Genomic DNA, 25,453 nt, shown 5'->3' with positions numbered 1-25,453 from the left:
AAATCAAGAAATTAGAATGTTTCTAAGACAAAGAGAGTATGAGGCTCCGGCTCCTCCAATTTGAAAGTGCTGGAAATACTACAGATAGTGTTGGAGCATCCTTCTGAAAGCCTAACCTTAAACCAATTTCAGAGAAAATTAAGTCACTGAGTGAATTGATTAGCCCTGGATCAATGACGTTTTTCCATATTGTGAATACTCCCTATGAGTTTCTTCAAACACCAGCCAATGAATGGACAAAACTGGACGACTTTTTTGAACTGAAGACAATTGTTCAAAGTCTTCAAGTAATCAACGAAGTTGCTGAAAGAGGAGTAAAGCTATGTCATGATTTCTTGGATGTAACAATGGACGAAGAAAGGTTTCAAGATGTACTCCAAGTAGTTGAAAGTTCGCGAAAAAAAGTTCCAGATCAGCAGAAACTATCATCTTGTTCTCAAGAGAAGTCGCAGTTCCTAGCACTGGATGATGATTGATGATTAAATAGATAATTGAAGTTTTGATTTTTATAATAAACAATGAACATTGTACATGATATTACATCATTCAATGGAAAATATTGCGTTTTTCATCCTTTAATTTGTATTTTAGTCTAAAATGATGAAAATTCAATAATATAACGTAATCTTCAATTTGATTGTGCTGGCTTAATTTTTTGAAAATCATAAAAACACATATATTTCCGGTGTATATATGATGAAACACAGTTGCGAAGTTTTGAACAGCGATTTTGCAAAAAGTTGGGGCGGCTGGGACGCTCTAGCTTATATGAACCGAGTAAGTTTACTTTTACTCTGGTTTCCATTTTAAGCCTTGAAAGAAATAAAATAACCAATCATTATGAACAATGTTAATTAATTGGTTTAAAGACAGAACATTAAGTACATATATTAGTACAAGTTACACATTTATTGGTTAAAGATAAAAATAAATTGTGATATATATCACTGGCATAAGTAAATAGATCCTTTTTTGCTGACTATTGTTGTCGAAAATATAAATTCCTCTTCTTTTTATCGTTTTGATTCAGTCAACCAAATTAGCTCAAAATACTTTTTTATTTTTGACTGTCTCTCTTGTTCTTTTCTTGTGACTATTGGATTTTATAAAATAATTGATAGTAACTTAAAAGATTGCTTTAATTTACAGATGTAATAACTCCAGCAGATTCAATTAAAAAACTAGTGCAGAAGTCGCATACAGACACCTCTTTTTTGGAACAAACCACGCTTATTTTTTACGACGATTATCATTTCAAATATAATTTAAACTGGGCTTTGTATGGTAACCTTTTCTTTGTTGCTTCAACAACCGCTTTATATTCACGGCTTCAAATCCTGTATTTTGTTTAACTTCAAGCAGTACATTAATTATACAAAGTTGCAGAAAAACCTCAAACATTATTGCGCAGAGACTAGTTAATCTTGGATTCCCATGGAATACAGAAGCGAAATTTAGTTTGCAATAGATTTCAAAAAATACTACCGATTCTGGTTCTCTCTCGTTTTCACCTATTGGAAGGGAGAGTTTTTCCATACAAAAATGAGAAAAAAAAAACTACAGAAAAATGTAACCCATTAAATTCGATTTCAAAAAAAGGTCATGAAAAATCTCAAAGAAGTTTAGACTAACAATGTAAAGTTTAGTAAAGTGATGTCAAATTTGTTCAAAAGTACAAAAGTGCATCTTCCTCTGCTTTATTTTCTTGAAAAGAATGTAACTGTAAGTTCTCATGGTTTGGTGGTAGAGGTTGAAACACTCTCAAATGAATGTAACTATTATCACCTGTTCGAACCTAAAAAGAAAATTTGTTTTCAAAATCAATTTAAAGAATGCTAGTTAAATATTAACTTGATGTTATTTAGAACATTTTGTATGTATGTATGTATGTATGTATGTATGTATGTATGTATGTATGTATGTATGTATGTATGTATGTATGTATGTATGTATGTATGTATGTATGTATGTATGTATGTATGTATGTAATTTAAAACAAATCTTAAAAACCTTTATGAAGTAATTTGTTCCTGCTACAACTTGAGTTTTAAATGAAACAGCTTCATACTTGTCTAAACTTTGATTAACTTTACTTAACAATTGATCTTTTATCTAAAAATATTATGAAAAATAACTCATCAACAACAAAATATACTTTAAATAATTTAAAAAGCTATTTGCAAATTAAAATAAGTAAAAAAGTAAAAACCAATGAAATTAATTTGGTATAAGTATAAAATTTCAAATAAAAATTTGATAAAAATAAACCAAATTCAACCTACAACTTTTGTAAGTTTAAGAAAAATAAGGTTGAAGACAGGGAGTAAAGTAGGTTTATGGAGGTAGTGATGCTATCTTTTTTTTATGGGGGTAGTGGTGCTATCTTTTTTACCAAAATTAACTTTCAGCATGAAAGCAAAAATGTCTGTACTTTTTTTAACTAATAAATTACCTAACTATATTTTAAAAAAATAGACTAATAGCCATTCAAAGTTGCAAGCTTTTTTTTTTTTTTCTTACTCAAAATGAAGAATATTATTAAAAAAAAATTATACTTGATAATCATAAATTTTAGAAGAAACCTTAATAAAATTGTTAACAGAATTTGAAATAATGCTTTTTTGAAAATAACTACAAGTTAAGGTCCAATTAACCTATAAAACATACCTACTATGCTACAAAGTAAAAATGGTCCTTTGAATTAATGAGTGTTTAGGTGTCTGTAAGTAAAAGATTCAGTAGGATAATGTGGATCTATTTACTAACCAAAATAAAATTCTGTTTAATCTGACCAGGCATACAAATGGGAAAATATACAAACGGGAAAAACATGGCAAAAAAAAAATTTCAAATGAATAGTACTCCTAATTAGATCCTTTATCAGTTGAAATAAAAACAATATAGGATCAGATATGTGTTTACAATGATCCCAAACATAGCTTTAAGGCAGGTGAAATTGTTTTAAAGAACATGATTTGGCCTGCACAAACCCTGATCTCAACCCCTTTTAAACTTGTATGGGAAAAGCTGGACAGAAAAGTATGTGACTGGTGTCTGTCATCAAAGAAGAATATGTGGAATATCTTGAAAGATAGTTGGGACAATATATCACTTAAAATCATAAACAACTTGGAAGCTTGAAGGCTCAGACTCAAAAAAAAAAAAAAAAAAAAAGATTACATCTAAAGGGGTTTTATATTTATAATAATTATATATATACAATGTACACTGTTATTTACAGACAATAGATCTCCTATTACACTAATGCTTTAGGTTATGTGGATCTATTGTTTAACTAGACAAAATATATTCCCCAGATCTTATTTAGAATATAGGAAAGCTTTCAATATAGTACATTAATACAATATCCTATCATGTAAGTATCTAAACTTTATGGACAATATAAATCTACCTTGCATTTAAACCGGAATACTTTTTATTTTTTAGATTTGTCTTTTAGGTGTTTAAATTTGATTGGAAGGAGGAGGGGGATTGGACTTTGGTATTGCAATGCTTTAAACAATTACCAGAAATATAACACTTCAGTATAACCTTTACAATTTGTAATAGGCCACTGTAAAGTTTTTAAAGCAATTATAAATTTATATACCATGCATACTTATCTTTTTAATCATTATAATGTTTTTCAAACCGCAAAACTAAAAACATGCATTTTCTCATATTATTGCTAGTAACATTAACTAATTTTTTGGTCAGACAAATAAAAAGCAATATTATTAGCAATAAAATAACATTCTAAAATTAAACAAGAAATAAAGATTTTGTAAACAAATTTATGAGTATTCACTTGAAATGTTTTACTAATTTGTAAATAATCATAAAACTTTTTTAATTTTAAAATTAAGAACTGGTGTTTGAATTGATAAGTTTTTTAATATAATAGTTTACTAAGGCACTAGTATAAAATCTGAAACTCTAAAAGTGTTCACTGTAAGTACAATTACGGAAAAAAGTTTAAAAATGCCAAATATTGAAGTAAAACATATGGAACCAGAAGGAACCTATTATTTTAACCTGCAAAGAGCAACCAAAATAGTTTAACATGCATAGATAGTCACATAGTATTATAGAGCGTTTATTTAAAAAGAGTGCAAACAACTCTTCAAAGGATGCTGATTCTATAAATATTTATATAACTTTAAAATTTGAAATGGGAAAAGTTTTTTACTCATTTGTCAAAGGCATACAAATGAGTTATAATTGAGGTTTCTTAAAACTTAAAATTTTTTGATTGCTCATTATTTACAAATAAAGAAATTCAAAATAACATAAATCCCTGATCTTTTTGAGAGAAAACATTAAAAAAAAATACAAATTATCTAAGCAAAATTTTTTAAAAACACAAAACTGGATTTTGATTTTCTGAGATTTTGAAACTTTAAGAAACCTTCCATTTTTATAAAATAAAAAATCCTTATTAAACTTCATTTTTATGTAATATATGCTTTTTTGTGTAATACATGATTTTTTCTTACAAAGCAAAAAGCATATGAAAATTTTCATAAATACAAAGTGCAATAGGCATTTATTTCTTATTGTATGGAAGTTAAGTTAGTAAAGTGATGTGTAAACAATGTTTTAACTAATCTAACAATTCCAGAAACCAAATTCATTCAAATAATATAATTAACAATAAAAATATATTCTACAAAATACTCTACAATTTTAATAAACTTTATTGTTTATGTACAGTTGCTGCTGTTAAACCCTAGATTATGTTTCAAAATTCAATCTTAGAATGTTAAAAAAGATCCTAATTTTGATTAAATCGTAAAACTTAAGTAAATTAAGATAATATATACAGAATGGTAGTTTAAGAAGCTTAAATTGATACTTTTTCAATGACTTCTTGAACTTCAGCATTGGCAGCTTTAGCTTCACTGGTTCCACCACAAAGTTGTGTCATTGTTAAGTAAATTATATTTCTCTTTAATCTTTTTGTAATAACAAATTAATCAAGATAAAAAGATAACTTTATCTTTATTATATATATATAGCCAAGAAGTTTGTAAGAAAAATAAACAACCAATAAAATAGTTTATCGTTTTTTACTAAAACCTTAGGATTGAAAGAATTGAAGAAAAAGAAAATAAGTTTCAACATCACCACATTCAAAAAAGATAAACAATTTTTTCACAGAAACAGCCTTAATATTTAGTTTCTCAATGTCAGTTCATCAACTAAATCAATAAAAATTAACGTCCAGAAATGAATACCAACCTCGTTCCATGTAGTCAACAACTTGATAAAAATTTTTTTCAAAATAAAAGCAATGCAAATTTTGCATTTATGATCATGTCCTAGGAATGAAGTTCTATGGAAATGACGTACATCATAAAATTATGAGTTCAATTCACACACGCCCTCGCGTCATTTTAAGCTTATTAGGGTCGTTATGACATCCACCGTGAGTTTAACGAAAGTTATTATAATATGTTAGATTACTAAAAAAGTACAAAAAGATTAGAAATGAATTTTTGCAACTAAAAATATAATATTTACAGGATTAGTTTAAAATGTTCTTATCCTGAAACTTAAATCGTTTATTTACTAATTTTAATCAAACATTTGCAAAGCAGTTTTCTAGTTTTGTTGTATGTGTTTCACGCTTATCGTATATAGTGTTGAAACTTGTCGTATTTCTTAAAATTTCCATTTGTGTCTGATTTAAAATGTACTCATAGTTTCAAATGAAAGATTAGTGCATTTGTAACATTTTTATTTTGAGTTTGCTGCTACGTTTCAGATGTAACAATCGAAGATAAACGTTCTATTTTGCGCAAAATGTTTTATTCTATTCTCAGTATGAATCAGATGAGAGCTTTTTTTAAAACTAAATTTCTTCACCTTATATCCCGTTATCATCCGGTTAATGATTTTGATGAAATTTCCAAACAACAACTGTTTAAGATGTTATGCTTTTAGCCGATGATACTGTACAATAGCTCAAAGTAAAAGAAAAAAGAAAAAATGAAAAAAACCCTCTTATTCAAGTTCTTTTTTTGCTAAACAAAAAAGCATATAAAAAATCATTTTTAAGAAACAGGAACATTTTTAGATCAACAATGTAGATTTTTTCCTTTTCTGAAAAAAAACTACAGACTTTTTTTGCAAAATTCGCGTAAAAATTTGAGCTTCCTAATTTTGATGAGAAATGATTTTTCCATAAAACGGCTCTACTCTCTAGCTCAACGAGCCAGATTTTGCCTTTTGTTACCAAAAATATAAAATTTTAAAAATTTGTTTAAAATTGTTCTCATCCTGAAAACTAAATCATTTATTTACTAATTTTGATCAAACTTTTGAAACGCAGTTTTCTTTTCTTATCGTAGGTGTTTCACACTTATCATATATAGTGTTGACACTTATTGTATATCTTAAAATCTGCTTTTATGTCTGATTTAAAATGTACTCATAGTTTATAATGACAGATTAGTGCATTTGTCACATTTTTGTTTTGAGTTTGCTGCTACGTTTCAAATGTAATAACCGAAGGTAAACGTTCTATTTTACGCTTGGACATTTGGACAGGTTGTTTTGACTATTTTATCTTTAGACCATTTTAAAACTTTAAGCATATCTGACACACCAAAATATTCCACAAAATTAAAAGCACATCAAAACTATAACAGAAAAATTAACAGGTTTATAGTTAAATTTCAAGCTTTAAAGCAAATTAATGGCGAAAAAGGACACTGACCTTTTAAAAGTGCCGACTTTTATCAGTTCTTTTGTTCTTACTTTCACAAGGATGTAATGCGTGTTTTTTTCGCGTCATTTTCTTTACTGTATTTCAAATATTAATTAAACATCTATCTTCAAATATTTGAAATTCTTTTAAGTACTATGTCATGTCCACTCCGATGTTTTGTAAAAATCTTCTGTTAATTTTTACGTTGAATTTATAACAAAAGAAAGGTACCAGTAGCATGAGATAAGTGCAAATAATATCGTACTAGAACCAGTAGCATCAGACAAGTACAAGTTGTATTGGACTAGCAATAATAACAGTTTTTGTATTGTATTTTTTTATATTGATTTTTGTCAAACTCGAGATTGGCTTCCTTCTCCAGAATGGTAGTCAAAGAATGGGTAAAGCTTTACTAACTATGCTGTTTATGGTAGACTAAGCCACGGCGCTGAAGGCTAAAAGCTAGATGTGAGAAAAAACCAAACCCTTCCAGACTAGAACTGCTAGTGTTAAAAACTGTGCTAAAAAAACTGATAATGCTGAAATAGTAAGGCATCTGAATTTTCAAAGTCTTGCTTCGCAAAACTATTAATGATTTCTTTAATTCACGTAGTTTGGTGGTCTCTGACCAAAGGGAACGTTTACTTCCGTATAAAGTCTCTGCAATATGAGATTGCTCCAGTTATTCATTTAAATTTTATGCAAAGAAACTGGACAATAAGTTTTGAACCAGAATTGTAAAGCATAAATAGTTAAAAGCACTCCAAAAGAACCGAAACCTGCAGATAATTTGAGCTGAACCATAACTTTAACTTAGGCTCTTCCCCATCTTTGATATTAACATCGTAAGACTGTTTATAGAAGCAAGAAAATAATCGTGCAGTGAAAATGTCAGAGTTTATCTTACTAATAATATTTTATTCAAAAGGCAAGACAAAAATGCATAATTTAATTTCAAACAGAAAGAAATATTTCAAGAGAACTTTTTTTATCACTTTGGAATGCTCTTCATTGTTTACTTGTAAAACCTCAACCATTCAAACTTAATTCAAGTTTCCAGTTAAAATTCCATTCAAAATTCAATTCAAGTTTCAATAAATTTTGCTAAAATATTGTTTTACAAATTTACTATTAGTTTGGTTTCGACTTATTCATCGAAATATACGGCAGTATAAATATTTGCACAATATTACTCATTTAAAATGAATGTATACAGTATTTATTTATCGTACTTTTTATAGTTTTTAGGGCGCAATTTTAACCAAGCCAGGGGCGCACCGCAACCCTCGCTACTGACGAGGAAGTGCAACCATCACCTGCATCCAACACTGCTACTGCGCAGTTATATTATACGATTCAAACCACGGGGCAAAATTGTAACGCCAGGCTTCACAAATGCGAATAAAAATTTATCGTAATTTTTATCACAACGGGGGTAAGTCTATCAGCCTGTTAAACATTATGCCCATTAATTAAAAAAAACGTCTAATGGAAAATACCTTGATACCTTCGAAAAAATTTATAACTTAACGTTAGATATCAGACTTATATCAAATTCAATCAAAAATAGGTGGACACACATTCCGCCTTCATTTGATTTGTCAGTAATCAGTTAATTCGAAACTATAGGAATCTGTTGTGGCCAAGAATTCACAGTAAATTGGTCTTCGCTAACAAACAGAAATATTTAGAAGCTGTTGTAAGAAAACTTGCAACTAATCCTCATATTTTTTTAAGGAAATGATGTTCTTCACTGTTCTTCATTTTAATATTGTTTTTATAGCACCTCGTAAGGTTGAATTCAGAAATCTGTCCCTCCATCCCTCCTGAATGTTATGAAGAAATTATACATAAACAATACATAAATTATGACTGATTTTTGAATTAAGGTTTTTAAAAAACATCTGTTGGAGTGTATCTTCTGGAAAATAAAAAAAATAAATAAAGTCCAATTTTCCAATTTTTAGTTTTCCAACTTTATATGTCTCCAAAAGTTACTTCTTTATTTTTAAAATTTCATTGTTTATATTTCTCACAGTAAATCAAATTCTTCAGCTCCAACCTGAAGAATATTTAACGCAAACTTTTTGACCCCTTTTTTATTAAAACCTTTCCGTTCGTAGTATTAACGCCCTGAGAGTTTTTAGTCTTTTTGTACCCTTGTGGGCTGCTTATGAGACTCGTTGTTTTTGATATGTCAGGTAGCAAAAGAAGAGTTTTGTTGTTTGAGGATGGAGAGGATGTCGGAGTCGATTTAGCTCTTTTATTTAGCTGTTTGAAGTAGTCGTTTGCATTCATTTCCTTCCGTTTTTCACTTCTCGTTCTCCATATTCCTTCAGTTTCGGCAATTGAAGTTCGTTTTTTAGAAATTACGGGTTTTAGTTCCTTTATGTTTTTAAGACTTATTTGTAGTTTTAAGAACAGCTCACGATTTGCTTGCAGGGCTTCTTCATAGTGATCTAAATCAAAACGAAAAAATAACCCTCAAAATAAGAAACGTTCCAGTAATAAACCCATTTGCTTAGTTTCTTATAAAAATAACCCTCAAAATAAGAAACGTTCCAGTTATAAACCCATTTGCTTAGTTTCTTATAAAAATAACCCTCAAAATAAGAAACGTTCCAGTTATAAACCCATTTGCTTAGTTTCTTATAAAAATAACCCTCAAAATAAGAAACGTTCCAGTAATAAGCCCATTTGCTTAGTTTCTTATTAAAAAAAAAACAAAAAAAAAAACAAAAAAAAAACGAACAGAATAAAACCGCGTATTTCAGTTAATTTTGCTAATATTTTCAGAGAGCGAACTAGAATTTATTTAAACAAGTTTGCTATTTAAAATCTAACTAAAAAAAACTTTAACTTTATACCTTTACTCGGAGGCTTCTTCCATGCACTTTGTGCAAGGCCTAATCGCTTTCTCTCCATAGCTAATCGCCAAACTCTTGCTTCTTTTTCTTCGTCTTTTGTTTTATTTTTACACTTTATTGTACCACAATATAACTCTTTCATCTTTCTCACTTCTTCATCTGAGTCAACTGAATCGGGAGTTGTCGGTCGATTTCTAAGTGGTCTCCATGGCGTAATTGGTCGATCTATCTCAAGATCGCTCTCTCCATCGTTGAACTTTTCATCATTCAATTTATCTTTTAATGAAGAAGAGCGTAAAAGTTTCGTTTCTTTTTCGTCATCTACGTTTGTCATATACGTCACTAGTGTTTTACTGAAGCTTTTAAGTATTTCTTCTTTTTCTTCATTGAGCAGCAACATTCTATCGTCCATACAAATTTCCGAGCCTTCAACACTTTCACCCTTTAATATTGCTTCGTATTGCTTTAACTGGTTCTTGTCTTTTTTTCGTTTTAAATAGAAATCCCAGGCGGCAGATTCGTCTTCGTTTTTTTTCTCAAATGATTTATCAAATTTGAAGAACTGAATCTTGGTGTTGACTACCGTTTCTTTTATCTCTGTTTGATTACTCTCTGTGTTTTCATCACTATCACTTATAACTTGTTCAGCAGCACTCATGCTCGTTGAGCGACCTGAAAAACACATGCTTGAAACTCCAGATTGGACCGACTTTGCTGAGTTTAAACGCCCTTGTCCTTGGATGTTTTTATAAAGCACTGGATCAATTGGTGCAATTTCCCCTAGCGAGACTTCGCTTTCAGCTGAAATTGGTCTTTTGAGATGAAACTTTCTAATTGGTTTCTTGTAAGTATTTTGAGGTGGTACCGAAGGAAAAACATGAGGCTTAGTTACACCGTAGATAATCCATTGTTTCAAATAATGATCCCGATCCATGGTAGGAATTTGTTTAACGATATCGTAAATGTTTTGTTCATTTTCTGTAGCATAAGGTTCAAAAAAACTCTCATTGTCATCATTGCTTGATAAAAATCCTGACTCATTACTAACTTTTCTCCGTTTTTCTGCAGATTTTATCGGCTCATCAGAGCCTAAGGCACTATCATTTCTATCTTCTTTATAACTAACGGTTTTTAAAAGCGGCTGGTTTTCTAACACAATCTTCACTCGTGACTTGACATGATTAATTGTGACTGGTAAAACACTTGTTTTTAAAGCTTTTTTTACTTCTTCTTCAATAGGTGGAAGGTCAAATTTTTTTTCTATTATATCTGACTCGTCGTCAACATCAAGGTCGGTTAAATTTTCTGTTTGTTCTTGTTTGTTATTATCCAAATAAATTGCATTTAGATCCCCATCTTCATCATGAGACTCTTCAGTAGCGTCAGTAAGTTTATGAAATAACCAGCTTTTCCTTCTAAAAATTGTTTTTAGTTGTGCGTTTTCTTTTTGCCACACGTCAAGGACTTTTAATCTCACTCTTACCCGTCTGAATTTTTCTGCATACTCACTCATGTTCACCGAAACTTTTCTTTCTGGTTCGCGATCTTCATATTCACTCATGTTCACCGAAGCACTTCTTTCTGGTTCGAGATCTTCATTATTTTCGATATTGAATACTTTACCAATTCCATCAAAAGAGTCTGGATTTGAGCTAAAGTTAGAAGTAAGGCTTGTATTATGTTCTTCTATTGAAAACACTGGAATTTTCTCATTGCGATAAGGCAAAATGTTCTCGGAAAATTCTTTTCCTTTAATTATGTCGAGAATAATGTTTCTCATAAAATTAAATCTAGTTGATGTTTTTTTTATTTTCTGAGTTTCTTCTTGTTTGCTTTCGGCTGTGTGAAGACGATTCTTTAATTGACGATCAGTCAAAGCTTTATCTCGTTCTCGTCGCTTTCTCATTCCACGCAAAGTGCTCACACCATTTTTTTCATATTTATAATCCGGTAAATCAAATCCAAAGAACATATATTTCAACCATTGGTTGATTTTCTTTTTCGGCACTTTCAAATTATCAAGTGAATCAGCGAATGCATCTCGTACTAGAAGCGCACATACGTGATCTTTATATCGTAAGTATGAAATAGCGTTATTAATTTCATTAGTGACAATAAATTCAGAAACTTCATCGAGCCGAGCGTTTATAATACTTCTTTTTCTTCGGTATATTTCAAGCTCCCAACTGTCCAACAAAACCTCAACGTTAAATTTAACTGCTTCTGCTTTCTGCTTATTTTCTACTTCGTTTACTATTTTATAACATATTTCTTGAAGTAAATACTTCATGAAATTTGGTATACGTTTTCGTTCCTTTGCTATTTCAAGTTCATCAATCGCTACGAACGTCTGATGAATTATGCTGTTTAATACAGTTGTAATTATTTTATTTCTTGCCTGAATGTAGGCAGAATTAGCTTTATAAGATGGAATGTCATTGTCAGGGCTTTCATCTGTATCTTCCCCAAAATCATTTTCTCGAATGTGCAAGCGGCGATAAATTGCATTCCTTTTTTTTCGAGAGACACGATGACGAGGTTTGTTTTGTTTTTTCCTGTCTTTCGCATTGTAAGAAAAAATTGTATTACCTTTTTTTTCAACTATGACATTTTCCTTTTTATCATAGTACTCTGGAAACCTGATGTGGTTGTACTTATGCAAATCAATTTCATAGGAAAGAGGCGTCAGTGACTGTAAAAATAATTGTCTCATGGCTTCCATTTTTTCCGCATCTAAATTCTTTTTTGTTGATAGATTCCTTTCTATACCTTCATTTTTTAGGGTCGTTGCAAGTTGTATGTCATTAAATCTTTTTTTTCGAAGTTTTTTTCTTCCTAATTCAGATGCTGATTTCGACTGCGGTAGCTGAAACTTCTGACCGTCGTACGAATTATCACTAAAGTTACTTTCACAAAAAGATGAAGCAGATGACAAAAATCGCGTGTTAAAGAAAGCGTCCTAAATTATTATACAACATGTATTTTAAATATACGAAGAAACACATTTTCAACAAAAACCATTCTTGGACTACTTACAAAGTTGTTGTCGTATTCATCGATGTAATGTATTTCCTCAAATGGTTCGAACGTCTCACCAGCTGGTAACTTAAATAACAAAGGTTTTATAAGCTTTTCGTTTTCCAAGTTTTCTTTTAAATGTTCTTCATCTCCAGATTTGATAGTTTCGTATTCTGTAGCTTCTGAATCATCGGTATCTTTGGGAAGCTTTCTCCTATTTTTTACTTTACTCAAGTCCTCTACTTTAGGTTCGTATTCCCAAACTTCCACATGTGGAACGTAAATCTCTGTTTAAAAAGTTAAAAATTTAATGATACTAATAATAAAGCTTTCAACCCTGAAACCTTAAATCATTTGTTGATGTATTTTAAATTTTAAATTTTAGCACACAAAACAAAAATTTTGCAGTGTATAATATAGGCTTACCCTCTTGTTTTAATTCATGAACTGAGTTATCTTCTTCTATTTCTTCATCTGTATTTACATCGTCTAGGGATGAAAGTAGTTCTTGACCAGCATTCTCTTCTTCTTCTTCTCTTCTTCTTCTTTGCATTTCTTCTAAATCCTCAGGATCTATTTCCTCTTCAGTATGTTCTAAAGTTTTTAAAGGACTTTAGGATAAAATTATATTTGGAATAATGTATTTTTTAGATTATTGCTTCTATAAAAATTCAAACAAATACCAGAAGATTCTGTTTGTTCTTGTTCTAAAGGAGAATCAACCTCTTCTGACTCTTCTTCCTCTTCGCTTTCTGCGTTATCTAAAAATTAATTTTATAGAAAAATTTACAATTCACGTTTTAATACAAAACTAATTGTATTGATCGTTTCAAAATATTATTATGCAAAAATAGAATCCGATGACGTAAACGGTTAACAATTCGTTAATGAATAGTATTATAAAAAAGATATTCTTTAATTTTTTTTTTCCAAGACTAAAGTGATTCAAAACATTTTGCATATTATTTTACCTGATAATTTTGCATAAAACATCGCAAGATCAGGATCCACAATAACTAACGGAAAGAAATTACTTTCTTTTCTTTTAACTTCTTTAGGCTTTTCTTCCTCTTCTTCATCTTCACTAATTTCTGGCTAAAAGCATATATATATATATATATATATATATATATATATATATATATATATATATATATATATATATATATATATATCCATATATGTTTTTGTATGTATGTATGTATGTATGTATGTATGTATGTATGTATGTATGTATGTATGTATGTATGTATGTATGTATGTATGTATGTATGTATGTATGTATGTATGTATGTATGTATGTATGTATGTATGTATGTATGTATGTATGTATGTATGTATGTATGTATGTATGTATGTATGTATGTATGTATGTATGTATGTATGTATGTATGTATGTATGTATGTATGTATGTATGTATGTATGTATGTATGTATGTATGTATGTATGTATGTATGTATGTATGTATGTATGTATGTATGTATGTATGTATGTATGTATGTATGTATGTATGTATGTATGTATGTATGTATGTATGTATGTATGTATGTATGTATGTATGTATGTATGTATGTATGTATGTATTGAATTGTTAGAAAGCCGCTGGAAAACAAATGATGACGGCCATAAATTAGGATGACAATATCAAGGTGATGTATGAGGAGATTTTTAGTAAATCTTTTTATTAACTTAACTTATTGTGTTTGATAAAAGTATAAATAAAAGTTTATGTTTTCGTATAAAACCCTGATGCAAGAATTATTTAAAAACAACTTTTCTTAAAAGTAAAAAAAAAGAATTAAGTCAATAAATCTTCTATAGTTTTTACTTTACTTTAAATAAGCTCTAAACAAAGTGGTTTTTAGCTAGATTTTCTAGCATTTTTTTTCTTTTTTTAGACCACCATATTTTCTCTCCTACCATATTTTTTCATGAATATAAGTGATAAAAAAAAAAGCAAACTTTATGTTAGCTTTCCGAAACTGTTATTTCAAAAAAGAGATTATTTTGCTAGACGTTTGTTTTTGAAAATATTGAAAGTTCGGAATTTCCGGGGAAAAAAAAAAATCTGTTTTTTCAAACTTTCGAAACTAATTTGGATTTTGAAAGTTTGAAATACAAATTATTTCTTTTGAAAAAATATAGGAATGATCGCTATTTTTAGGAAATTCCAAAACCTTTTTAAAATGGAATCCATGTGTCAGTTTTTCTTTACCAATCACAACATGCTGGTTTAGTTTTTTTTTTTAAAGTAGAGTTTTGATGCAAAACCTTGCCAATAAGATCAATTAAATATGTAAAATTACTTTAGAAAGTTCCATGGAGTGAACAATTATTTAACTATGTGTTTTGGCTGCAAAGTCAGAATAAAACTTCAAAAGAGCCACTCCAATTAGTTCAAACCTGCTGCATCACCACCCAAATATGCTGACCTCATCAAATATACTAACCTCATCAAGAAGAAAAACTAAAGAAAGTTATCCAAATATAGAAAAAAAACATGAAAAAAAAAATGTTAGTTATTTCGGAAACATAGAATAGTTTCAATTCGTTTGCTTCATTACCATTTAATGGATTCAAAAAACTAACCTTAAGTTTTCCAGATTTCGGAATTTTCTTCGAATAAAATTAAAATCAATGAATGATTTACTACTGTGCAATAATTTATACTTTCGAAATTTTTTGAAAGTATAAATTGCCATACAATGATAACTAATTACATTAATGAACTTTATTGCCGTTAGCCGGAAAAAAAAACAAACAAATAAGATTTATAAATTATTGTATATAAAAATTGATCTAATGGCTAAATCTTCTACCAATCACATGTTAATTAAAAAAAACTGCAACTCAAAATTTGTGTTGAACTTCTTTTCAAATTTAAGAATCCAATCAGACAACATATCGATAATACTGCAACAGCAGTATTATCGATAAATCACGAAGTTTTTCGTAGTCTTAAATTTTATTTTTTGGCAAAGCTCCCAAAAACAAATTTCAAGATTTTAATGACACTGCTCAAACAAAAAACTCGAAACAATCCTCAAGAAGATACCTTCGCTCTACACGAAACTTCGTGAAGAGCTCAACAAAATCTTCCATAAAAACTTGCAATTAGTTAGTCAAATAGAAACTAGCCTTGATAGCTTGACATCTGAGAAATTGCGCTACATTTCAGAGCAATTCGAACTAAAATCATTTGTATGTTAATGTGAAAACATTAAATATAAAAGCATGTCTCACAATGTGAAAATATTATAGTGTTAATTCAGAGCGTCCGAAAAACCGAGCCTTAGTTTGATTAATTTAAAAGAAATTCACTTCAATAAGCGAATCTTTAAACTTTTAAAGCTTAAAAGCATTTTTATTGTGGGGATTAATTTGAAAATTAACTTGCATGCGTCAACTTTTGAAAGCTAGATCAAATCCTAGTATTTTTCTTTTGACAGTTAAGAAGAATGTACACAATATCTTTTAGTTCTACACTTTTGTACGAATCGATATATCATGATAAATAGACATACCTCTCCATCTGAGACAATTACAGGAAGTTCAAATTCTTCATCACTTTCACTTTTTGGAGCTGATGCCGATGTCATCGTTAGATTTTGTTTAACGTTTTTACTTAAAGTTATACCTTTTAATTTTCTAAAAACATAAATTGATTTGCAACAGGGTTTTTTTTTTATGGGTTGAATTTGGGGTAAGGAAAATTTGCCATAGATACCTGCAATGCATCTATGGGAAATTTTTTGTATTAATGTGTTATTGTATAGTAAGTTCAAATATTTGGTGGTATGCTTTTATGATGTGTTTGGAGCACAAAAAATTTATGAATTGAAAGGGGAAAAATCCTTACAAAAAATTAACTCAGATTAACTTTAAAATTCCAAATCACTAAATACATTTAATCCGGAGCAACATCACAGATATTTATTCTATCTCATTTCATTATAAGTATAAAATTTCTGTTTTCCAACATATATTGGTATGGGATTCAGAAGTATTGAATTTGAAGGCTGAATAAGAATTGAAAAATATGAATATCGATTCGTAGGTTTGAATAGTTTTTTTTTTTTTTACTCAGTGATCATATTAAGCAAATATTTTAATAAAACCTGAATTATTGATGATTCAAGTTATATAAAATATTGTTCCTACAACAGCATTGCTGTCGTTTATTTTTAAACATATCGAATTATCGAGTTTTTTTTTTATAAAGGTGTTGATAGGTTCGAAATGTTTATTATGTCACCACAGCGACTGACGCGCAACGTTTGTTATCATTTATATAGTTCGGAAATCTGTATTCAACTCACTGTTATAGGAGTAAGAGGGGCAAATTTAAAAATAAGGCCAGACAATTAAATTGTAACTTTGCTAGATGTATATAGTACATTTACATTTTCTACATTTTCTACATTTTCAATTTTCAAATTTTTGAACGTTTTTGAACGTTTTTGAACGTTTTTGAACGTTTTTGAACGTTTTTGAACGTTTTTGAACGTTTTTGAACGTTTTTGAACGTTTTTGAACGTTTTTCAACGTTTTAGTTTTTCCAGAAAATCTTTAAAAAAAATTTGTTTTAAAATATGGTTTATTAGAGGGTTTGTAAAAGTCCGCTCTCTGACTTGACCCAAGGTTAAAATTTCATTTTATTGAAAGCCGCGAGTACATTGCAAGAGTAAGACACACTTATTGCTTAACTAAATGTTGGATGTGCTTTTTAAAGTGATAAATTTAAATTTGTCCGACAAACATTTCCTTACACAAATTTTTAACAATGTATAAAAAAAAGTTGATCAGAAAAACTTTTAAAACTGGATGACATGTCTCTACATAAAAGATTCGCGAGATTACTTATTGTTACTTCTAATGTGCAATTAAAAAAAATTTATAAGTTTTGAACGACCGTTCTCATGTACAGTTCCTCTATAATTGTTAAATTCATAACCTTCGACCAGTCTAAATTAATATCATAAGGAAATGTTGTCTCGATATTATTCTTTCAATTCCACTATGGTTTCTGAAACCCGGATTTTTTAGCAGAAACCCATTTTTTTTAAATTCTAAAAAAGATTTTTTTTTATGTGGTACCTTAAAATAAACCCATCAAAGCGATAATAAACGTGGTTTGTATTTGAATTAATTGCCTAGTTTTTAACATGCACTCAAGTTAAGGATATATTTAATCTCAGTTTCGTTGGCAGTGAGTTTGCGTAAAGTGAGCTGTTAATTTAATAATACATAACTTTTGAAATAATTAACATTTTTGATTGCTGTAAAGAGAATTATTTTTATACAGGTATATACTTTTTAAAATTATTCAATTAAATTAAAATACTGCATTGTTATATTGATTATATAAAAGAAATAAGCGCGTGCATAGAATTTTTTCTTCCTTGACATTTTTCAAAACTTTGTTTTGACTTTTAAAAAAATCTCCGTATTTCTCCAGAAATATTTTTACACAATTGAATTTCGGTAATGCTCAGGAATATATTCCAATTTTCAAAACTTGCCCCTAGTTGCCCCAATTAAAAATATATCTATTTTTTTGCAGTGTTGTTCCGTTTCAAATACGAGGATTTATTTAATGTCTGGCTGGAAAAGAAAGATATAAATGAGGAAAAATCAAATGTTTTTGAGCACGTCATTCAAAAAGTTGGAAATGATGAAACAGTAGTTATTAGCAATAATTTTCAAAAGAAAATATGTAGTTTGTGCAATTCTTTTGAACGAAAATGGTCAGATTGTCAAAGAACAATATGCCGATTTAAAAGTAAAAGTTCAGATTGGTTGAAAAGAGAAATTAGATTTCCTGATGATGCAATTCCATCAACATCTTCAAGTCATTCAATTCCACCAATATCTTCTCGATGACCATGGTAATCATATACCGAAAAATCGGATCAGGCCAAGAGATTGGAAGCATCAGAGTTATGCCGGGATAATTTGCACGATACATCTCTTATATTACAAGCAGCAGGTATGGCTGCACGTCTGCAAAAGAAACGTGATTTAGCATTGGTTCTAAAAGAATTGAACACAAGTCCATCTTGGCCAACTAAAATTAAAAAAACTATATTTTCACCAAAAAAAGAAACAACACGTTATACAGCCGAAATTTTCGATTCTAATTTAAGTAAACAACAGTATCAAAACATTAGACTAGGAGCTGTTATCAAAAATTGTAAAATGTATCCAAATTACAAAGAGATTTGGAAAATTAAATCAGAATGTAGACCAAATGGTATATCAATTTCCGATATCATTGCACAAGTACCATTTAAAAAGTTGTTAGAGCATACAGTGAAACGTATTGCACAATTACAAGAAGAAGTGATTTTTTAGCACATGGAATCCATTAATACTAACGAAATTATAGCCGAGATGATATTTAGTTTAGGTTTTGATGGCAGTTCCGGTCTTTCTGCCTATAAACAAAAATTTGATACAGCTGGTTGTCCTTCTGATTAAAATTTATTTGTGACAACTGTTGTACCACTCCTTTTGAACTCAGAAGATAACTGCACTCCTCAATGAGTGCGGTTTTCTAAACCGTTAAAAGTCGAATACATAAAGGAATCCACAGAACACATTTTAAAAGAAAAACATGATATTGACGGGCATTAGTCTACTACATTCTTGGATACGATTTTTTGAATGCATCGTCCACATATCATGTAAATATTATTTGTGTAAATGGCAAATTCGTTCTACTTGTAACAAGAAAATTCTTTCATGTAGAAAAAAAGAAATACAACAACGGTTCTTTAAAAATTTACACTTTCACGTGGATAAACCAAAAATAGGAGGGTTTGGAAGTACCAACGACGGCAATACTGCACGCCGAGCATTTGAAAATGTTAAAAAATTTTCCGAAATAACTAACATGGATGAAGAATTGATAAAAACGTTTAAAACCATTCTTATATGCATTTCTTCCCAGCATCAAATTAATTTAGGGCCTGTTTATATGGAAAGCGGGCTGGCTCGGCAAACGGGCCAGCCCGTTTGCCGAGATATCGACGTCATCAATATTTTAACTTAATTTTATTTTGCGTTTATATGAATAAACGAGCTGGCCCGGATAGCGATCCGGGCTAGTTCGTTTATTCATATAAACGCAAAATAAAGTTAAGTTGCAATAAGGACGACGCACTATGAATCCAAATCTCAAAAATGTGGCCATAAGTCGTTTTTTAAAAGTATTCCAATATATAAATATTTTTTATAATTTAGAAAGAATATTTACCCAATAGCTGAAAAAAATATTTTGCAGAATTTTTAATACGTTCTTTATATGTTTTGGGAGTGATTTATTGCGCTTAAAAAATAAAATAAAAATTTCCAAAATAATTCACGAATTTTTGTATTTTTTTAAATAAGACAATTTTTATATTATTATACAACATTTGTAAACTTTTTTAAAATTTCATTTTCATATATTATTGTTAATATGGTTTTAATCAAAAAAGAAGTAATAACTCGATTTTTTAGCTTTAGATTTTGGGTTTTTGAAGAAAGGAGTAAAATTTTTAAAATATGTATTTCCCCGGTTACAAAAAGTGATAAAGCTTAAAATGTCCACTTTTCACTCCTCCTAAATTTCTATCACATTATTATGAACGTATTGGGTATAAAACAAATAATTTTTTAGCTGCTCGAATTTGCTCCATTTTGGTTTTATGTCAATTGTTTCAAAAAAAGACATTAGAAAAAGCCCGGGGGGGGGAGGGGTGAGAACAGCAAATGCAAGACTTCATTTCAGCATTTTTATAACTTGAGATCTTTTAAAGTTTATATATATACCTTAAAAGATCTCAAATATATATACACACATACACACATGTATAAACCAATATTTGCAACATTTAGTAATATAGTAAAAATTATTTTTAAAAAATATTTATTGTTCATCAAGCAAAAGGTTTAAAACTTCAGAATCTAAGTTAACAGCACTAATAGATTTAGTTTTTTTGAAGATGAATGATGATACTATTGGATCACTACGTAACAGCAGATAATGATATTGGTTTTCCATTGCATTTTTTCTAGAAATTTTACATGTATGGTTTAGTCTTGCATTTCGAATGTATTTGTTTTGTGCTTCCTGTGCCTCTTCTGAGTAAATACCTATTGGGAGTTCAAAGCAATCAGAAATTTGATAACCATGCTCTAATAGCTTGTGAACTGTAGGTGGCATTATGTACCAGTTATATTTTTTAATTATTATTTCAGAAGTAGCTAAACAATATTTTTTGAAGGCCCCCAAATCAAGGTGGTATCCACTGCACACAGCCTTCATTATATTTCTCAATCTAACAATTATTTTAACATCAACTCCTGTAATGTCTGCAAAAGTATCTGCATTGTCAAATGCTCTTCTGGCTGTGTTACCTGTGTTTGAGGAACCATAGCCATGCTTTGGCATATCGACAATAAGGCTGAGCTCGCTTCTAAACCTATTCTGAATTTCATTTTTTTGCTCAATAACAGAAAGCTTATGTTCTTTTGATCTAGCCTGATACTTTTTAATTTTCATTTTATATCCTAAGTGTAGCACATACTCAAAAAGTCTAATCCAACAATGTAAAGTAGATAGTCCCATAGTAAGAGATTTTTTATTTGGAGTAAACATTCTAATTTTTACTAGATTGTTCATCTCACTCGGTTTTGCAAAACAAATATTGCACGATTGTGATGAATTCGAAAACATGATAGCATTTACTGACTTGCCATCCAACATAGTCAAGTCAACAACAATTTTAATTTTTATGGAACAGTGCTTTTTACTACTGAGAAGATCTAGATCTAAAATATAGTCTTGCAGATTTTCGATTTGTTTTCTAAGATTTATTTCTTCTGCTGCAATGAGTTCATTTGTTTCCTTTAGGTATTGTAGTTCAAGAGGTCTACAAAAATGAGGGCTGGATGGTTTAGGATTATTCCAGATGTTTGAACCCCCAATTTTTAATTTCAAAGGAACTATTGCAGTTTGAAATACTGACTGTTCATTCTGCACTCCAGTAGTAAGATCAGTATCATCAAACCTTTGATTATAAATACTTTGTGAAGATGCACCATCCATGCCACATTTCAAATTGAATACTCCACGTGTAACTGTTTCATCTAAATTTTGAAGCTGCTCAGAATTTAGTTTCAAAATTCGAAGCAAGGTATGGTTAACCATGTTCTACAAACTACACTTCGCAGACGTTTCTGTAATATGCAAACCCTCTGGATAACAATCTGCTTTTGATTTTAGGATTGCTTTTAATGGGGGATAAATGTCAGCATTTTGCATCAGAGATGAGTTTCGAATAATCTGGTATTGTATATCACTCAAATCACATTGAATTTTAAGTGATAAAGCTTGATCAGCAGACATCATAATTGGATGATAATTATCAGATTGGTAAGTTTGGCCTGGTAGATCTTTAGAAAACATTTTAACATTTTTTCCCAAATCAGATTTTCCAGGACTTGATTTTGCACGTACAACAGCAGCTTCTGCTAATTCTTCAGTTGTATGAGTTTTAGCCAAACTAAAATAAAAATAAACAACATCATTATTTGATAAACTATTTCCATTATGATAATTTCAAAAATTGATACTATGGAAAACTGCCTTAACCACACAAGTGTGGAACTGTGGGTGTATATTTTTATTAAAAATTATGTATTTAATCAGTGACTTTTAAAAACAAAAATAGCAATTCTAAACTAGAAACTACCTTGAAACTTTCCTCCTTTTTGTTCTTAATGAACACTCTATCCATTCTTTTTCTGGTCGTCCAGTTTTTAAAGTTGAATCAAGTTTAGTATTTTGATTCTGAAACAACTCACCCTCTAACCAGGCCACTTCTTGTTTAACTAATCTTTTAAAATTACGATTATGCTTTGCATATTTAACCCGAAATTTATAAATAAAAAGTCTAATTTTTTCTGAGAGTTCTGCATCAGACAGTTCTTCATTGGTTAGCAATTTATTTTTTGCTTCAGTTTCTAAAACGGCTTGCAAATTCGCATGATTAACACCAACTTCTTGAATTACGCTTATAAGTTCTAATCTTTTCATATTTAATCAACAACAAAGAAAAAACACCTGTATAATCTTCTAGATGCACTCTTTGCAATTAATATTTTATGAAAACAAAGCTATAAATTTTCTTTACAGAAAACGACTCTATATTGAGTTTAAATACAGTTTACATCTGTTTAAAGTAAAAAGATTGCACAAAGTTCACTTTCTGTTAAAAAAAAATCGGAAAAAAGTTTTGGCCACTTTTTCGCGATTTGGACTCATTGTGCGACGTCGAGATCTCGGCAAACGGGCTGGCTCGTTTGCCGAGCCAGCCCGCTTTCCATATAAACAGGCCCTTAGATAAATTTGAAAAAAAACAGGCCCTTAGATAAATTTGAAAAAAAACAGGCCCTTAGATAAATTTGAAAAAAAACAGGCCCTTAGATAAATTTGAAAAAAATATTGTTTTGATGAGGTAAAACATAATATGTCTAAATATCCTTGGTATCCGATGCCTGCAACTGCATATAAAGTTTTAATACATGGCAGACAAATTCTAGAAAATACAGTCCTACCAATAGTTTATTTTGGTGAAGAAGGGTCTGAAGCCAGATATAAAGTTTTTGAACATGATAGACAATTTCATGCTCGTAAAACCAGCAGAGAAAAAAATCTAGAAGATATTTTTCATAGAGCCTTAGAAACCTCAGATCCTATTATATCCAGTATTTACTTACATAGAAAAATTCAGAATCATCTTAAGTTACCTCTTCCTTTTTAGGTAATAAGTTTACTAACAGAAATGCCATCTAATACCTCGCAACATCAACATAGCGAAAGCGAAGAGGGTTATGAAAGCGATGACGACTATGACGATGCAACTTCCGACGAGGACATAATTTCCGTAAACTATTTCGATTTAACAACATTGGATAATAAAATATTGCTAAAATTTAACTGATTTTTTAATATGAATTCATCTAATTATATTTTTTACTATAGATATAAATGAAATTTATCTATATATTAAATATATTTATGTGTTAAATATACATATATATATTATACATATTAATATATATTAAATATATTTACATATTATATATATATATATATATATATATATATATATATATATATATATATTAATCATATAAAGTTTAGTTATGAAGTATTTAGATCATATTGCCAATCTTGAGAAATAAAAATTATTAGCTATCTTGTCTTTAAATTGAAGTTATAAGTTTATGCCAAAAAATCGCATCTCAGAAACCATAGTACCGACTTTACGAAATCGAAACGCCAACTGCGACGAGAACGTAAAAAATTATGATTTTATAAGTCGTCGTTGTCGTAGCCGTTTTTAGCAAAATATCGTTATGAAAACTACTATGAAAACGTCACGGTATGGAAACGGGTGAAAACTATGAAAAATGTTAACGTTTTTAAAATTGCTTCGCGTTTTCAACGCAACGCTAAAACTTTAATTTTCACGTCCGGCCTAGAACTTTAAAACGCGAGTAGGGATTTACCCTGAGCACACGCATGCGCATATCCAATATTTTGTGCATGGACTAGTGATCGACCGGAACAGATATTTTGCCGGAACCGGAACCAAACCGGTAATAGATTCTAAATATTCCTAACCGGAACCGGAACCGAAAATAAATCCAAACCGGAACAGGAACCGAAACCGGAACCGAAAATAAGTAATATATTTTTAAAAAGTTAGTTCTAATTTAAACAAAAATTAATGTAGTAAAAATAACTAAAATTTTACATTTTTTTTTAAAGTTTTTCCGAAACCCAAGGCATAGAGAAGCAGTTAGACAATCCAAAAAAATCATTTAACACCTAAATGATTTTTTGGATTGTCAAAATGCACATTAATCGTTTTCCCCTGTTCGAAGTTGCGCACTAATTTTTACAATGTGCGAAAAAGATGAGTTGCAGGAGCCAAATTCATCTTTAGGAGGTTCAAAATTGTCCATTTGGATCATGACAATATGTTTAAGAAAATGAGCTGGTAAGAATCAGAATGGTGTAACTTCAGCTCAAATATTAGCGATAAAAACATTACAAGATATGAATATTAATTTAAAGTTAATTTAAACAAGAAAATTAATTAGTTTTCAAACAAAGCCAAATTTTATTAACATTAATTCTCAAGCTTAACAACTAATTTAAAAATTTTTTTAATCATTTTTATCAAAATGATCATAACGGTATTATGCTAAATAAAGCTTTATAATATATATTTTCGGTAGCATTTTGAACCGGAAATCCGGCCGGAACCGAAATCTTAAATATACCCGGAACAGGAACCGGAATTTCGGTTCCGGTCGTAATTTTGGCCGGAAACCGGATCCGAACCGAATTCCGGTTGATCACTAGCATGGACGTTGCAGTTACAGTTGGCGTTTTGATTTCGTTAAGTCGGTAGTGAATTCGTTAAACCATATATACTTTTATGTAGCTTAATATAATTGCAAACTCTTGTCGGCATTTATATTAATATCGAATTAATAATAGTTATCGAATTAAAAATAATAATCGGGTTAACGTCGAATGGTAGAGTAGTAGAATTATCAAAATAGAACAAAAGTTTACAAGAGCTTTATAAAAACGTTAAGTCAGAGTTCTTTCACTAAACAGAACCTCGAGGCATCAGCATCATTTCTACACTCTCAACCCATCCCATCAACATCCCATTTGACATCTCATCAATATCTCCTTTATACAACAGTATCAAGGATCAGAATTAGAGTTACAAAAATAAGAAATCCAAAAAAATGGTATCGTAAAGACCCACCTCACAATAAGCT

The 25,453-nt window shown here is 29.8% G+C and overlaps 4 protein-coding genes across 5 annotated transcripts; all 4 read right to left on the bottom strand.

Annotated features, from left to right (window-relative positions):
* Positions 1-1,570: 1,570 nt before the first annotated feature.
* Positions 1,571-5,007, bottom strand: LOC149890718 (cystatin-A-like). Its single transcript, XM_090083306.1, has 3 exons — positions 4,856-5,007; positions 2,011-2,112; positions 1,571-1,795 (listed from the first exon to the last, which is right to left on the bottom strand). The coding sequence occupies exons 1-3, from the start codon at positions 4,925-4,927 to the stop codon at positions 1,667-1,669; spliced, it is 303 nt and encodes a 100-aa protein (XP_089939432.1). The 5' UTR covers positions 4,928-5,007; the 3' UTR covers positions 1,571-1,666.
* Positions 5,008-8,202: 3,195 nt separating this feature from the next.
* On the bottom strand, positions 8,203-16,568 carry LOC145200685 (uncharacterized). Of its 2 annotated transcripts, XM_090082221.1 has the most exons (8): positions 16,458-16,568; positions 16,123-16,246; positions 13,569-13,692; positions 13,281-13,358; positions 13,024-13,191; positions 12,616-12,884; positions 9,580-12,538; positions 8,203-9,171 (listed from the first exon to the last, which is right to left on the bottom strand). In XM_090082221.1, exons 2-8 carry the CDS (start codon positions 16,195-16,197, stop codon positions 8,786-8,788), a joined length of 4,059 nt encoding a protein of 1,352 aa, XP_089938347.1. In that variant the 5' UTR covers positions 16,198-16,246; positions 16,458-16,568; the 3' UTR covers positions 8,203-8,785. The 2 variants fall into 2 exon arrangements, with proteins under 2 accessions (XP_089938347.1, XP_089938346.1); XM_090082220.1 differs by lacking the exon at positions 16,458-16,568 and having other exon boundaries at positions 16,123-16,249.
* A 3,797-nt stretch (positions 16,569-20,365) lies between these two features.
* Positions 20,366-22,908, bottom strand: LOC149890716 (uncharacterized). The gene is made up of 2 exons (XM_090083414.1): positions 22,339-22,908; positions 20,366-22,149 (listed from the first exon to the last, which is right to left on the bottom strand). Exons 1-2 carry the CDS (start codon positions 22,680-22,682, stop codon positions 21,798-21,800), a joined length of 696 nt encoding a protein of 231 aa, XP_089939540.1. The 5' UTR covers positions 22,683-22,908; the 3' UTR covers positions 20,366-21,797.
* LOC149890717 (uncharacterized) lies at positions 20,497-21,794 on the bottom strand. The gene has a single exon (XM_090083413.1). It carries the CDS (start codon positions 21,792-21,794, stop codon positions 20,511-20,513), a length of 1,284 nt encoding a protein of 427 aa, XP_089939539.1. The 3' UTR covers positions 20,497-20,510.
* Positions 22,909-25,453: the final 2,545 nt, after the last annotated feature.

This window comes from Hydra viridissima, unplaced genomic scaffold (genome assembly GCF_058129835.1).
Source record: "Hydra viridissima isolate aposymbiotic clone 2 unplaced genomic scaffold, HvirCarnegie_v1 scaffold_3, whole genome shotgun sequence".
Taxonomy (NCBI): Eukaryota; Metazoa; Cnidaria; class Hydrozoa; order Anthoathecata; family Hydridae; genus Hydra; species Hydra viridissima.
This window is presented reverse-complemented; position numbering and strand designations above follow the sequence as displayed.